We start from the raw sequence: 17628 nt of genomic DNA on the forward strand, positions 1-17628 counted from the left end.
TTTGGGTGTAGAATGAGCTTTTGGTGTGATGGGGAAGGTTTTTTTTTTTGGGCTTTAGCATAGTAGGTTTGGATACATTTTACTAGTCAAAACGTGCAATACATGATTTGGAAATTGCTTTACCATTATGGGTTTTGCAGAATGCCACAAATAGTTGTTGAGTTTTCCAAAAGAATTGTGTCCTAGCAATATAGTCAATTAGTGCTCTTTTAACATTTAATGTGTGTAATGCTCTTTCGGCCACTGAATCTGGTTTAGGGAAAAATAAAGGCAATTCAATTGACTGAATTATGTGAAATTGTGATACTACTTTAGGTAGAAATTTAGGATTAGTTCTTAAAACTACTTTGTCTTTGTTTATTTGGAAAAATGGTTCCTACAGGGTTAGTGCTTGAATCTCGTCCACTCTTCTGAGTGAGTAATTACAATGAGAGAAGCAAGTTTCCATGATGGAAATGGTAGTGGGCATGACTCTCTTGAGTCCTTGTAGAAAAGCCTTAATTAAAGGAATTCTGAATAAAAAAGTTTGCACATTAATTTTAAGGTATGAAGCTAGCACTGTAAGATGTATTTTTATAAAAGTGAAAGCTAACCCTGCAGTTTGTAAGTGAAGCAGGTAGCAGAGAATGATATGAGGTGATGCATTTAGTGAATCAATATCTTTTTAATGACAATAATGAACAAAGCGTTTTCCATTTGCAGCATAGAAGGCCTGTGTTGTGGGTCTTCTTGCTTCTTTTAGGATATCCATACATTCTTGTGGTAAATTTAGATATCCAAATTCTAAGACCTAAGGAGTCAAATTGCAAGACAGAGATCTGGGGTTTGGGTGTCTTTGTGATCTTTGGTTCCAAGTGAAGAGGTCTGGTCTGTTGGGTAGTACTTCATGTGGGACTACTGCTCAGTCTAGTAGTGTAGTGAACCATGGTTGCCTGGCCCATGTGGGAGCAACTAGGATGAGTGTCCGGGATGTCTACCTCAGTTTGCAAATTACAAATGGAAGCAGGGGTAGAGGTGGAAAGGCGCAAGTAAGCAAATATCTCTGACCAATTGATCCATAGTTCACTGCCCTTGGACTTTGGGTGTTGGATTTCGGCTCCAGGAACCCCATCCCCTGGGGCCCAGCCACAAATCAATGGGGGAGGAGAGGGGGCCGTGTTTCCCACCTCCCCAGTTCTTCGGCCCCGGGTACCCCATCCCCCGATGGCCACATCTCACTGGGTGCCCTGGTCCCACCCAGGACACCCAGTCTGCATGGGACCGCAGGGGGAGCCACAGGGCCAGTGGTCCACGCAGCGCCACTCTTTAATGGTTATTGCAGCCCCAGGAATGTGGTGGTCACTGGGGCTTGGGGTGCTCTCTCCCTATTAATTTTTGTATTCATTTTTATTTCTAGCCCCAGAGAAGTGGTAGTCTCTGGGGCCACCGCGCACACCTCTACATTAACACTGCCATATTCCCCGGGAAGGTGGTGGTCCCCCGGGAATAAATAAGCCCTAGGAGGGGGGCCTACTGTACAACCCCTCCATATTCTTGAATGTCTGCATACCCCCAGAAACTGGCCCACCGGGGCCAATATTAAAACCAAGCGCAGGAGACCGCGCTTCTTGTTGTTTTATTTTTAATTCACTGCAATATGTCAATATTTGCGAATTTCGCTGTGAATTAAAATAAATTGCTTTTTTGCCTTGCTGAGGCCCTAGGACCAGGGCTCTGGGGTTAGGGTACTGGTACTCTGCCCTCTTTTAATTTTATTTGTATTTGTATTTTTGGGGAGGGACTCGACTAAAGCAGAGTCCTACGTTAGCTGCCAATACTTCCAGGTTGAAGTGTTGGCAGCCCATCAGAGCTCATCATTATTTCCTTTAATTTCTCACAAACTACTGAACAGATTTACACCAAATAACAAAGTGTAATCTGCTAACCAACAGCTACTTTTCTGCCAAATTCGGTGCAATTCTGTCCAGCGGTCTGAGCTGTAGTCGTGTTCAAAGGCCCTAAGGGAATCACCATGTGAAACACATTTATTTGACCCCAGTCCCCCCCCCATGCCCCTTTTTCTCGCCCCCACATGACGGATCACCCCAAAAGTTTCCGTGCACAGCTAGTATCACTGGGTACATTTGTTTTGAAAATTTTGTGAAGATTTGTCTAACAGCGCCAAAGAAATAGGCAAACCAAAAAACGCTTTGGAAACATGGTCCTAACTATAACTTTATACTGGAGCTCATTTATAGATATATATATATACATACATACACACACAAAGGTTACCAGGACATTATAGTTAGAAAAATACCATTGCATTTCAGAGAAAAGGATGCCTAGTGTAAATTTACAGCCAAATTGTAGGCACTTTACACTGCAGATCTTGATTCAGAGCCCAGTCTAACAAGGTGCAACATGCCACTGAAGCAGGATTCCTCATTTTTACATCACAGGTCAACTAAAAGACAAACTAGAATCTACTTCCGGCAGTAAATGTAATTCAATCCATTTATCCCACATAGACCTGCTTCGCCAGATAAGAATAGACTGATAGGCTCACAGTCAAGGAAGAGGGGAAGTTCCAACCGCCACCAGGTCACTTGTGTGTTGTAGAGAACACATAGATGGAACAGATATTTCATGCTAGGGTAATTGGCAGTATACAATGGCACTATACTTGCAAGGTTCCCTTTCAAACAAAGCAATTGATGGACCAATAATACAATGACTTGAATCTATTCAAATCAACGACCATGCCATGACTTTACATACCCAGGGGATGAGACAGACATGCACTCATTTCCTTCACCTCCCCCATCGCAATGATATCTTGATTGAGAGGCAATGGATCATGGTAACAATGTGCTGGTATCATCCCCCCTGTATTTGAAATGTAGGTTCATAGTGGGAGTCATTAAATCTAAAGCTCTGAGAAAAAAATGTAACAGAAGTGAAACGGGGGTCAAGGGGGATAAAACCTGAATAAAGTTGTACGAACCAACATACATTTAGATTTAGTTTGCTTGGGAGAAAGAATTCACCAACTAACCTTGCCATCATTGTCAAAGGAATCGAAGAAAACACCAACACCGTTCCATAAATCAGATGCCCCAAAAACATCACCTTCTAAGCCTTGTGCTTCGGTAAACCAAATTGCCTGTTAAAAGGTGCAAAGTACAAATGTAAAAATAGAGTTTTCAAACCAATTATAATAATACTTTGCATTTCAACAATCCCAAGAGCATACCAATCCATCAGCTCCCACTCTTCCTCTTCCCGTCACGCGGAACGTTACTTCAACCTCCCAATTCTCGAAATTAGATTTGCTTTTCGTCCACACTGCTCCTTTCTGACTTTTTAACGATGGAGTTATGCGCACCTGATCTGCACTAGGTATGGCATCTGGAAGAAAACTTTGGTCAGTACCACGATAAAGTAAAAACTCCAAGATACAATTAAAACGTACTACAAATGGTAACATTAAAAGGCAGATGGAAGATCATCGAACAACATTATTTCGCAATAAGACCTTACAATCTGCAAGGTTAACTTAACTGCCTTTTCTGGCATTCATTATGATACCACACCACTCAATGGCATTCACTGAGTCACTCTCCTAAGAATTAAAGTTTGAGTTACCTATGCAAGGATACAAATTTAGGCCAAGTAGTTCACATGCCGATCTGTGCAGCAAGTGTATAAGGAACGTAGTAATTTGACAAGCCCATGCATTGTAAACTGATAATTATCAAAAGATCTCTACTATAACTACCTTTTGAACATACTGAGGTGTCTTGCTAATACTTGAGCCTGCGTGTCTGCAATTAGTGCAACAAAATTGTAAGAGTGTTGTTACACACTGCATGAAAAAAGTACCAATGTTTGTATGCAGATATATATCTAATGTAGTTATATATTTACATACACAGTTCACACGTGTGCTTTTTTTTAATTGCTACGTTGCCCCAGTTTAGCAGCAATATTAATATGTCTCTGTACAGCGCTGTAAAGGAGCTCTTCACATTTCTGCAGTCATGTTTAAACACTGGGATCTGCTTGCAGAAAATGTGGTACCAGGGGCATAATATGAGCTTTTGCAGTTACTGCAATGCAGGGGAACCCCAGCCCTCGGTAGGGCCACACTTAGTCCAAAGCCTTCGTAAATCTGTGAGGTAGCCATCCTAAGTGAAATCTTTTGCCCTTTTGGGTGTTGGGTGTGGGTTAACCAGTAGATCCAGTTTTGATATATGCCACTCATTGGCACCCTACGAGCTGCAGTTAAGTGAAGTGTCTTCATGCACCATGAAAGGATATGCCAGGGGATTTTTGGACTGAGGAATTCAGGGTAGATCAGAAAGGAGTTTCAAAGACTGTGATTGCTGACAAATTGCTCCATTTGCAGCGAGTGAAAGGTATCTGAAGAGCTCAGAAGAACGGAGGTTACTTCAAGGCTCAAACTGAGGAACTGATGCTGCACAGAAATGGACTGAAGCTATCTAAGGGTCATTAGAGAAGGGCTGAACGAGGGTGATCAAGGCAATGTGGTATGCTTAAGAGCCAGCATAGGTGTTTAAGTGGCTCTGTAGACTGGCAGGGTGAGTGTATTGATATATCAGAGCCCCCTGAGCATCTGTGAGTTAGTCAAGTGTAACTCACGACTCCCTTGGAGTCAACATATTTTGGATCAAGAGCAGTTTGATTGTTTGAAGTTTGCAGCCTGACTGCTGTAGAATTGGCCTAAGCACCATATTTGGGTGGATTTAGGGTTACCGAAAAACTAGTGCACGATCTTAAAGTCAATTGGGATTCCGATGATTGCATGTTGGTTCACGTGGATTGTCAGAGGGCTGACTTAGGGTGGCTGAGCAATATCTTCGGATCTCTTAGAGTTGACTAAGTATCCATGGAGGGTCACCTGAATTTTGAGCACTGGCTGAGGTAACGTGAAAATCACTTATTGACTCCTTTGAACCATCAGACGATCTGTGATGGATGGTGATGGAATGGAGGATCCACTGTAGTGTAGCTCCTATTTTCCCAATAGGCTCTGCGCATTGGAATAGTACCTACAGCAGTAAAGGCCTAGGCCAGACGTTAACTAGGTCTACTACTGTCGATACTAGACTTAATTTTTGGGTTTGCCAGCTAAGCTCAGAGTTCGCTAGAAACTTTCTCGAATGTTCAAGGAAGGATTAACTTCCCTGATTAGACAAGAAGGGATTTAGTTTCTGACAACCATAGAACATGACAACTTTGCTCTCCCCTAATCAAGAGTCAATCTCAAGAGTCGTGTGAGCACAAGGCAATTATTTTACTCAGTCAGTACGTGCATTCTTAGTCTCATCAGAATGTAGAGAAAAGGAAGAGACGGGCGTGTTCAATAAAAGATGTTATTTATTGATCAGTCTCTTTTCTCGTACAAGAGAAATGGATCGATATTATTGCAATACTTATAGTTAAGTAAAGTGCATACGTTAAAAGCAATAGTACAAAATAATACTGTAAAAACATTGATATGGTTTCTGAGCCATATGATGTTTAAAATGATTAAAATATATTTACATACACATATACATTTGACTAAACGCACTCAACTGGTGTTTCTAAATACGCCTACCCCGTGTACCTGACCTAAGTCTAATGCGTGGGCGGGAATAGAAAGTTACAGTTTAAGTTAAGTTTGTTTTTGCCAAGTGAATAACTAAAGAATTCTCTAGGAGGGGTTATTCAGTTCTGTACCTGGAATTTAGGATGAATGAGGAATGGTATCTCTTTCTCTGCTCTCGATATTCCAGGCTGCCTGCGAGGGCTACCCGGAAGCGCCGGTGCTGGGTCTCTCGGCTTGAGATAGCAGCGCGTCTCTCAGCGCGTCAGGAAGGCGGGGCTGCTGCCTGCGGGGTCTGCTTCTGCTCTCTGCTTCGGCAAGTATGGCTGCTCCGTCTTGTCACCACGCGTGTGTTTTGCATAGGGCAAGGTCGGCAATATTTATACCTTAAAGGTGCCGGGATTGACGTAAGGATGGACATAGGTACGTCAATAAAGATGTCATACGACTTGCTCGTTAGCACATTCTTTACTAAAGTTCTCTGTGAAATCAAAACAATGGCCGCACGGATTATCCAGGTTGTCATAGGTTTGATTTGTTATGAGAACGTCGTATGCCTTATCAGGGGCTGGAGGAATGTCGCTTGTCTAATTAGATCTCAAGCGTTATGACCTAATCAGATAACACGTTCCTGTGCCGTAGTGTGACTGCGTCAGATAACGGTATCTGCATCATGGGGGTTTTCTTGCCTCATGGGCTGACTGTTAGTTAACTAGCTAGTAAGTTTAACCAGAATAGGGTCAGGAATAGGGGGATCGATTCAGAACCTATAGAAATACACGACACCCACTCCACGCTAACTATGTACTATCTACTAATCTATGCATAGTATAACATAGTACAACATACTATAGAGTATAGTGTATACCTTACCACCCCAAAATACATAAATGCATTTTGAAATTTTCAAATATACTGAAAAATTGCAGTCATATATATTGTATGCACTTAAGCTATGAATTAAATGCAAAAGTAAACACGCATTTTATGCATTATTGCTTGTTGGTATATGAGAAATACACATGAAATGGCTCTTAATATGGCTATACAGAAAAAAAGTCGAAACCATTTCATCACATAAAATATATTGTGAACATACCAGCGGGCAGCTAAAGTCTATATAAAGTCTATAAAGTATCTAAAAAAAATAGAAATCTTAGTTCTCTAGGAATAGTTTCTTACTTTAAGCAGAAGATCAGTGTCCCGGGAAAAAATATATAGAAAAATATTTTAGGGGCTTGCTGAAAAAAGTTGCTGTCCGTGAACTGGATTGTAATTGTTCATGTGACTTTATTTTTAAAGTTGAAGGCCGAATTCAGGGAACGCCGTGTGCGAGTTTACTCAAAAGTCTCTATTTCTGTTCCGGAGAGAACATCATATCATTCAGGCTTTCGAAAAAACTGTCAACAGCTTCATGGGAAAGTTCCACTAAGTCGGAAATAGGGGTAACCATGCATTCGTGCGCATGATTGTCTCCATTGACATTCTGATTTGCATTGCTGACAGAAGGTCGTACCTGTTCGATGCTGCTTTCATCTTGAACTTCACTACTCTTCAATCGCAGTGGTGAAGATTCCAGGAATGCCGTCATCAGAATTGGCAGCCTTTGAGGGCAGCACAGTGCGTGAACCTTGGTAGGAACCAACAGTGTATCTGCATCCACCGGCGCATCCGATTGTAGCGTCAGACAGGTGTCTAACACGCATTCTTCTCCGCATAGCAGACACCTTAGTACAGGTAAAACACACCTTTGCCACATTGGTCGAAATGATAGAAACCAAGTCATGTTCAGGTCTCTAAGCCGGGAGAGTCCCAGGATTTTTGATATCCGGTCCCGGTATCCAATGGCTTGGATCGTATCTTCCATTGTCGTGAAATTTTGTTCTGTGACATGGGTTGCCATAACGAAAAATAAGGACTAGGAATAGGATTCCTGCAATTAGTCCCAGGATCAAGGGAAGTCCGCCAAAAATCGAATGGACGAAATCTGGAAAAATACCCAGTATGGCTTTGAATGGTGTTAATGCCATCGAAAATACTGTCTTAAATACCTTTGAGACCCCAGTGGTATCAGAAATATTTAAGATTTCGCTCAGGATTTCCGCGAAATGTACGGGGGAATTAGTTGATAATAATGTATGTATCTCTGCAGTCGTCCTTGCGACTTGTAGATCATACGTTTCTTTTGATGACGTGAGCCTTGTAGGCGTCTGAAGAAGCACTGTTTTCATTCTGCTTAAAGTGTCTATTCGAATAGAAGTAATTTTCAGACCGGGCCATGCCCTTGCCTCCCTGTCTGGAAAGGAGCTGGGGAACAAAGAACGTCCACAGCACTTGACCTTCGCCGTCGTAGTGACGAGATAAGGAGTCCCGGGCATAAGACTACAACATCTGCGGTCTACAATTAGAATGTAACTCCCATTATAGAGTCTTTGAAAGAATGGTTCTATTTCAGTTGCAGGTGCGCCTTGCTGGTGACATGAAAGGTTGTATGAATTCCCTTCACAGGCTCCGTGCAAACTAATACCGTTACACAGAAGCGTGCCGCTTAGTGACATAGCACAATTGTTGCCACTAAGAAACACTTTCTGTCCTTTGTTACTGACACATGCATGTGAATAGGGCAGGTTCCAAGTTGTTTTAAGGTACCCCTTTCCCAATTTCTCGTACATGCCAGCCTGTATATATTTTTGGCAGTATTGAAACCTGAAGGTTGAGATTGGAATATTTATGATTCCGTGGATTATCCATTCACTGACAGGTCGTTCTGACATTGTCATTGGTAATCTTTCTAGTTTTTCAATGCTCAAGATTGTATAATCAGCACCCTTCTGCGCCATACCGATTTGTCTATCAGTAAGGTTAAAGATTTGGAATAGTGACGTTGTGTTGATTAAACGCCAAGGCACGTAGCCTGAACGCAGATTTTGTAACGTCCAGCCAAGCTGTACAATAGAACGCAATTGTGACTGACCATGTTGTAATAACAGTAAGTCTTGCCATAATATATCGATTGCTGAAGACACAATGCTGTCCAATGAAAAAATTCTGGAGGACAGAGTCATTAACCCATTGTCCACTACAGAAAGTGATTTTTCCAAATTAATACGGTCAATTTCCCGTATTCTTTCTGCTGTCTCAATTTGAGTAACCTTCCAGGCCTCATTGTATGCTGCATATACAGAGGCTGCTATGAAACGCTTATGACGCTGTTTGCGTGGTCCCAGTATGAAATCACGCAAGTCAGCACCATCAGTAAGTAAAGTTAGGTGTTGCTTAATTTCAGGCAGTGTGGAAGTTTGTAGCCATTGAAGGCATAATTTGCCCACACTGTAGGTTGTTATTATCCCTGGGTGATGTCTTTGGGGATATCTAGGGTCTGGCCTGGTCATTTTGAAACCCTGTGTTTTATTCAGGAATCTATCTTGACAGTTATTTGTATCTGTGGGCCAGATCAACCATTGTTTCCAATCAGGATGTGTTCTGTTTTGGTTAAGTATATGGTTTATGTCTATTTCTTCATCTGTATCAGAGTTATTGCTAAACATTGTTGGCTTTGGAATAGACGGATTATTTAAATCTTTGATTTTGGCTAAGCCAAGACAGGTGGTTTGTTGAACAGTGTCATTTAAAAATATCATTTGTTCTGGGATCATGCAGGCTCTAAACAAAGCTTCTAAACCCTGTACTTGCCATTCTTTTGTACCCCAAACACTTTTCAAATCAAAATTTTTGTCCCAATAATCAAATCCAAATGTATTCATTTTTTCAAAGAATGAATCTGAATATATCAATTTTGTGTTGGTTATCATGGTTTTCATCCCTGTCTTGTTTGACAATTTGTAATAAAATGTTTCAGCATTAGTTATGTTAAAACCTGAAAAATATGAATATTTGTCATAAACGGTTCTAGAGCTCCCTTTTGGAGGTGTAGCACAATGTTCCCATTGATTATAATTTAAAACATTTCTAGGTTGTGCAGATTTATGCAAGAAATGGTTACCATAATGGTTATAGCAATACATGCTGTCATAATTTGTAGAACCCTGCAAATAATCATGTTTTGTAAATTTAGCAGACATTACTAAGTCAGACATCATATTGTTAATACTTTCAAAGTCCCAATCATCAGCAAATGAGTTTGGTTTTGCAAAGTCACTCAAGGAGATCTTGATTTGGTGTGGATATTTCAGGATCTCGACCGGACCATAAATTTCATAGTCAGTGTTGTCCCAGGCTACCCCACCAGGTATTGGAATTGCTGTGAAGTTGGCTGAAGAAAGTTCTGAAGAAAGTTCTCGTTTCTCGACGTGTGAAGATGTGTGTGGTTTGAGGACCAAGTTGATGTTCTGACTTGCTGTGTCCATTTTAGCATATTTTCCCTCAATGAAGCGTCCCAAGGTAAATACCATGATGAGCCAAAGTATGAGGATAAATGCACCAAAACCCACCCAAAATTCAATCCATGGAGAAATCAGATATGTTTCTTTTAGTTGTTTCAAAAGTTCCTTCGCTTTGTCTTTAAAGGATTTTGATGATGGCTGTGTCTTTTGTTCGCTGAAACCGTCAGAGGAATCATCGAAGTTGATGAAGTAACCGGATGCAGTTCTGTCAATTGTTCCAATTGGTTCAGGATTTTTGTTTCTTGCATTTTCACTTGGTACTTCATTGTAGATTGGTGTGTCTCTGCTAAATGTCTTTATTTGGGTTTTCAGAGGTCTTAGTTCTATTGCATTGTTGCATAGTCCTTGTTGTTCTTCTGTAGGCGTTTCGAATGTGATGAGCCTCTTTGATAGGACCTCTGTACTGGTAGCAAACCTTGGTGTTCTGCTACTTATTGGGAGTCCACTTGGCCTACCGTTGGTTATCGGCCACATGTTGTGGTTTTACCAGGTCGATGGATACAACTCGGTTCTCCTTTTTTCCAGCAAGTGGCGGTAGTACAACTGATCTTGTCCCGTTGACAGACAAGACAGGAACTGCTTTTCTGTAAGAAGGCCCAAATTCCTTCTTTACCGCGATCTTCTCCCTGACTAGATCCCCGACTTTTGGAATCCAGACAGGTCTTGCTGGGACAGGTGGTGAATCTTCAGTGGTCGTTGGCTGTTCTTTCAACTGTATGTTGCTCAGGTCTTTTCTTGTTTTGTTTAAGTCCTGCAAAATAGCCAAACGGTCTTTGACATCAAAGCTTTTTTCTGTTACCACTGAAGTCTGACTATCAAGGTCAGAGATCAACATCCTAGTTCCGAATAATAATTCGTACGGACTGAATCCCTTCAGAGAATTTCTTGGCAAGTTATTTAGACTACGTTGGACACTTATTAGATGTTTGACCCACCCAGCTCCCGAACCTAATATCCTTTCTATTATAGATTGCTTTCTGTCTTGGTTTTTTCTTTACACCATCCCATACCCTCAGGAAGGAAGTGAGAAGATTCCCGCTGGGCTGTGCTCATTTGGCCATTCTTTCCCCCCCCCAGGCTGGATTGCCTGAGAAAAAGAAAAAAAATGGTCGAACGTAGCATGCTCTTAGCGTATATGCCATTTAGACTCGCAAATCTTGTATAACAGTCCGGACGTCAGCTGAGTGCTGTGGATCTACATTATAAGTGGGAACTAGCCTGTATATGTTAATCGCAAGCCATTCTTTTTGCTGGTAATATTATCTGCCTTGATACGACGAGGTATTAAACTGCTTCTCTCCCCACTGCGATCTCTGTTGCAGTTCGGGCAGTTTTTTACAAACATGGTGTAGTGCAGGCTCATGCCTGGCCACCAGTACCGTGATTGTAAATCTTCCAGAGAATCTTTTAATTTAAGGTGTCTGTGACCCTCGCCCATGTGTGCGTCTGCGATTAACAAGTTTCTCCTGTCCATGTTTGGAATCACTCTATCCCCCACTCCAGGGATTCGAGCAAAAGGGACGGAGTTTGCATCTATGATGTATGTGTAATTGAGTGGATAGTTGATCGGTAACGCCGAGCAGTCGCCTTTTGATGACGTTTTTACTGCCAGCAATGTTTCGCCGTCAATGTATTTTAATGTACGCTTTTTTCGATCTACGGGAGCCGGTTTACTGGCTGCCGCTGTGGCTGTTTCAGCCAATGAATTCCCTACAACGTGAACGCCATCACGCTGGTGACTCAGTGAGTGTGTCACGTGAGTCTTTGGTAGTTCTTTTTTCAAAAGAGCTACCTGTTCCCAGAGCAGTCTCTGCTTTATTGGTGCATCCGTGTCATCTTTGTAATCGTTCTGAATCCAGGTCTGCAAATCCTTGTTATATGCTTTGATGCAGAAATATGAATCTGACACTATAAGTGTCGGGAATTCGCGATCCGCATTATCTAGCGCCATTTTCAAAGCTAATATTTCAGTTTGTAGTTCTGAATTAGTTTCTACTGAGTGTGATTTTGTTAATAGAGGTCTTAGTTTACCTCCGTGCCACACTTCTTTTGTAATCTCACATGTGGGATTGTATGCATGTTCTCCCCAAACGGAGGGTTGAGCATGTCCGTCTGTATAGATTACACAGGCGTAATGTCGTAGAGGCAGAATGTCGATTGGCAGAGGATACATTTTTTCATATTTTAGATTTTTTAATTCTTCTAGTTCTGGATCAAAGAAGTAATATACTTTGTCCGTTGTGATTGAATTTACCCATTGTAACCATTCTGGATCCAATGTTGTTGTTGGTAAATTACACGGTGTTGTTAATGCCTCAAAGGCTGATTCTGCTGTTCTGACTGTGATATGTCTACCGTCAGCTATGTCTTTTTCTCTAGCTATTGCGGTTTGAACTGCTTGAACAATTTTTCCTTTGTTGTTGAATCTCTGTTCAGCTTTTGTGTACAAATGTGATTTGAATGCAATTGGTACCTTATCTCCCTCATTAGAGGTTAGGTATGTGAATCCGCATCTCCTTGGGATGACTCGGATCACAAGGTTGCGTGTATTATCACGGGTTTCTAATTTTGTTTTAATTAGCATGTCTGTTTGTAAGGATCTCAAAATTTCTGTGTGTGCTTGAGTCCAACTGGATCTTTTAAAGTCTGGTTTAATTAGATCATAAAGGGGTTTGACCCTTTCTGCGTAATTTGCAATATATGTTCTTCCGAAATTTAGGAAGCCTAGAATTGACTGTAGGTTTTTTAGTGTTTTAGGAGCTTGGATTACGGCACATTTCTCTAGGAAATTGTCTGCCAGGCTTTTGCCTTCACTTGATAACTCATATCCTAAGAATAGGACCGTCAGATGGGCAATTCTGGACTTTTTGAAGTTGAATTTGTAACCCTCTGCAGCGAAACCAAGTATTATGGTGTTCACTCTTTTCAAGTGAGTCTCCAAGTCATCATCTGTTAAGTAAATGTCATCGACATAAGATAATGCTTCGTCATCATATAGTTGTAGTAATTCTGTTACTCTCGCTGAGAATACCCCCGGGCTGTTCTTGTACCCCTGGGCTAACCGACAGAATTGTTTTTGAGTGCCATTTACTGAGAAAGCTGTTTAATATCTGCTCTCTGGTGCTATGTTTTGACAAAAGAATCCATTGGAGATGTCCAAGGTTGTTTTGTATTTTTTGCGCACTATGTTATTCATTAGTGCAGCACTGTGTGAGTTTTGCACTGCAAAGGTTTTGCAACATGTGTTAAGGTGTCGGTAATCCAAAACTAGACGATATGAATTGTCTGGTTTGGAGACCGGAAACAAAGGATTGTTCATTTGTGAGGTGCAAGTTTCAATCACCCCCTGGTATTCTAGCTGATCTAGTATTTCATTTACTTGCTTTTTAGCTTCTTGCTTAATTGGGTACTGCCTTTGTGCAGTAGGTTGTGATTTTAACTGGATTTTGTGAGGAGGAGAATCCTCATCCCATCCTACATGATTTTTATATAAAGCAGGTGCTAAGGCCACTGCCCACTTTCTAGCAAGTGTATATTTTTTATGAATCGGTATTTGATTCGAGAAGGCAGGCATAATTACTTCTTCGCCATGAGGGCACTCCCTGACAAACTCTGGTGGCCAGTCTTTTTCAGCTAGAAGGATGTCATAGCCTTTGGATAGGTTATCCCAAAATAGTCCCCTTATTTTCCTAGTCTTATCTCCCTCTATACGTAATGTTATCTCGTATATTTTGTGGGGCTTGCTAACTCTGGTATCTGCAGTTTCCACTTGAAGGTATTCATTCGTGTCCACTGTCTCCAGATGATCCATAAGGACTTTGCGAGCTATGCTCACCTCTGCTGCGCTGTCTAGCATTGTCTGAGCCCATTCTCCGTTTTTCAGTTGTGTCCTCAGTATTCTCGGCATTGTTAACTACCTTGATACTGGCTACCTTCTTTTTTGGAAATTGTGATTTCTTTTTCAGTTGAGCAGGTTCCTTGTCTTTGGACTTGGCGTGCTCTTCTGATCGTCCTCTTCTTTCCGATTTCTGCGAGGAATTCTGAAAAGATTGAGAGGGACGTGTATCAATGTCTTGATATCTATCAGGTTTTTTAATATTATCCCTATTTCTAAGGTTATATCTATTCCCAGAGGGTTCACTCTGAGGTGACCTTTGTCTCGGGTTTGGAGATTTCTCTCTTCGCCTAGGAGACCTTCCTCTGGACTGGAATTTCTTTTCTTTTGGATTGGATTGTTTGTTTCCATCCCAGTTCTTTTTTGGTGAATTATTATTATTATTAAAAAACATTTTTTCTGGACTTGTAGTCAGTTGCGGTTTTACTGGTATTCCACCTAGACTATCTCTGCCTAGTTCTTCATAGGATTTTTCTATGATTCTGGCAATTTCAGCTGGTTGGTCTGCTATATCTGTCTCTTTTAACCTCTGGCGGATCGCCACGTTTGCTGCTTCACCCTTTATGTTGGCTAGTAATATAGCCGAGACCTGCTTGAAGTCTTTTAGTAATTTCATACCAAGAGTCAAAGCAGGTTCTGGACCATATTCATCTTGAATTTGTTTTAGCACATCTGGTATTACCGAAATGGATGGAACACCGTGCGTTTTTGTGTAGATGGAAGCAAAGACTGTACCCCAAGTGTCACAGTCCTCAATGTGTGGTGCGATTCCCATTGGGAGACATATAGTCAGAATTCTGTGTTTTTCTAATGGGGTGGTGTCAGGAAACACCGCCTCTATTTGGGTAATTTTCTGTGCCAACCAGAATGGTATCTGTTCCCGTTTAGCTGGAACTTTACCTAGGCAGGATTGGATGTTCTGTGGTGTAATTTTATTTGTGTTCCCCTGGTGAGGGGTCAGCTGTGGAAGTTTAATCGCTGGCTGAATTGTTGAAGTCCGCATTACATACTGAACTAATTGTCTGTGAATTTTTAGTAGTTGTTTTAGCTGTATTAACAGCTCTGCTGCAGGCATTCTTTCGATGTCTGGATATGGTGTGTATCCGGCTAAGACCGGCCACGTTGCTCCTGGTCTTCCTAAAGGACCGAGCCTTGTAATGTGATTATTATGTTTTAGGGCGCCATCAAATAAGAGCAAATGCTCTTGGAATTTGAGTGGTACTTCCACCTCCTCGAAAGGAGTGTACTCATTAGGAGGTTCCTCTACTTTGTAATAGTGGAAGTACTTTGTTATAGTATTAGCTGCTGGAAAATGTATCCATGTATAGTATACCTCTGTCTGCCGATATTCGTGTGCCTCGATTACGAATATGACTGTGCCACCTCTAGGTGTCAGTCCATTTTCTATAAGTTTTAAGGTTATAGATCTCCTTTTGGCGACCGGAATGAGTATTATATCCGCGTCTGCTGCTTGCATGGTAGCATCAGCATCTGCTATTTCAGTAGCTAATCTAGTAACCTCTCGTTCTTCATCGCTGTCCATTTTGCTGACAGGATGGTATTATGTTTATTTGCAGATCAGGTTTCTTTATGGAAACAGAGATTAGATGCACAATATTTTGGAACTGTTTTATCCTTCAACGTTGACTAGACCAAGAACCATACATAGGAGTTCCCTCCTGCGAGGTTTTGGAGGATATTATAACCTTTCACCCACTCCAGACGTCTTTGGAGTTTTTGGGAAAAGGGGTCTGAGTGAGAAAGCACGACTGAGTTACTCTAAATGTCTTACGTTAGTTTTATCGCCCTTTCCAAACGCGTTGGGCGCCATGTAGTGTAGCTCCTATTTTCCCAATAGGCTCTGCGCATTGGAATAGTACCTACAGCAGTAAAGGCCTAGGCCAGACGTTAACTAGGTCTACTACTGTCGATACTAGACTTAATTTTTGGGTTTGCCAGCTAAGCTCAGAGTTCGCTAGAAACTTTCTCGAATGTTCAAGGAAGGATTAACTTCCCTGATTAGACAAGAAGGGATTTAGTTTCTGACAACCATAGAACATGACAACTTTGCTCTCCCCTAATCAAGAGTCAATCTCAAGAGTCGTGTGAGCACAAGGCAATTATTTTACTCAGTCAGTACGTGCATTCTTAGTCTCATCAGAATGTAGAGAAAAGGAAGAGACGGGCGTGTTCAATAAAAGATGTTATTTATTGATCAGTCTCTTTTCTCGTACAAGAGAAATGGATCGATATTATTGCAATACTTATAGTTAAGTAAAGTGCATACGTTAAAAGCAATAGTACAAAATAATACTGTAAAAACATTGATATGGTTTCTGAGCCATATGATGTTTAAAATGATTAAAATATATTTACATACACATATACATTTGACTAAACGCACTCAACTGGTGTTTCTAAATACGCCTACCCCGTGTACCTGACCTAAGTCTAATGCGTGGGCGGGAATAGAAAGTTACAGTTTAAGTTAAGTTTGTTTTTGCCAAGTGAATAACTAAAGAATTCTCTAGGAGGGGTTATTCAGTTCTGTACCTGGAATTTAGGATGAATGAGGAATGGTATCTCTTTCTCTGCTCTCGATATTCCAGGCTGCCTGCGAGGGCTACCCGGAAGCGCCGGTGCTGGGTCTCTCGGCTTGAGATAGCAGCGCGTCTCTCAGCGCGTCAGGAAGGCGGGGCTGCTGCCTGCGGGGTCTGCTTCTGCTCTCTGCTTCGGCAAGTATGGCTGCTCCGTCTTGTCACCACGCGTGTGTTTTGCATAGGGCAAGGTCGGCAATATTTATACCTTAAAGGTGCCGGGATTGACGTAAGGATGGACATAGGTACGTCAGTAAAGATGTCATACGACTTGCTCGTTAGCACATTCTTTACTAAAGTTCTCTGTGAAATCAAAACAATGGCCGCACGGATTATCCAGGTTGTCATAGGTTTGATTTGTTATGAGAACGTCGTATGCCTTATCAGGGGCTGGAGGAATGTCGCTTGTCTAATTAGATCTCAAGCGTTATGACCTAATCAGATAACACGTTCCTGTGCCGTAGTGTGACTGCGTCAGATAACGGTATCTGCATCATGGGGGTTTTCTTGCCTCATGGGCTGACTGTTAGTTAACTAGCTAGTAAGTTTAACCAGAATAGGGTCAGGAATAGGGGGATCGATTCAGAACCTATAGAAATACACGACACCACTTAACAGCTGCAATAATTCTGCCTTGCTAACCACAGCAGGACCCTTCCGCCACCTTGAATTTCTACTGCTCAAATCATACCCGACACATCTGTGAGGTGACCTGCATCTACTTCTGCCTCTACCGTGTCTGTTTTGAGTCAGAGGAAAGCTGCCACTGCTGCAACAACTGCTATATGTTATCTGTGGCCTTCAATGCTGCACCTATTTTTTGTGTGTAGGGTGACCTTGCACTGCTCCTAGCTGTGTTTTGCCTGTTCAGTGTTTTTGAGGGGAGCTTGAACTGTAGCTGCTACTTGTGCTGTACATGCCATGGAACACAATTATATGCAATCAAGCAAGGTCATTGAGTTGACAGTGCCTTCCTCTTTGCATACTGCAATTATACTGGGTGAAAAATGTTTTATGTGAATTTAAGGATCATAATACTCACAGTATGAAGTAGATATGTCCTAGAAAAAGGGAAATAATAATACAGCATTTTTGTAGTAGGGAATCACTATTTTGCATAGCAGACTCCTGAAACGACGG

The 17628-nt window shown here is 41.6% G+C and overlaps 1 protein-coding gene across 1 annotated transcript in view; it reads right to left on the reverse strand.

The window, feature by feature from the left end:
* Nucleotides 1-17628, reverse strand: part of LMAN1 (lectin, mannose binding 1) — a 300935-nt gene that overhangs the window by 244137 nt on the left and 39170 nt on the right. Inside the window, exons 2-3 of the mRNA XM_078674898.1 lie at nt 3236-3390; nt 3038-3145 (exon numbers count right to left, since the gene is read on the reverse strand). Coding sequence (XP_078531024.1) covers nt 3038-3145; nt 3236-3390 — 263 coding nt within the window. The remainder of the gene's footprint in view (nt 1-3037; nt 3146-3235; nt 3391-17628) is intronic.

This window comes from Lissotriton helveticus, chromosome 2_1 (assembly GCF_964261635.1).
Source record: "Lissotriton helveticus chromosome 2_1, aLisHel1.1, whole genome shotgun sequence".
NCBI lineage: Eukaryota > Metazoa > Chordata > Amphibia > Caudata > Salamandridae > Lissotriton > Lissotriton helveticus.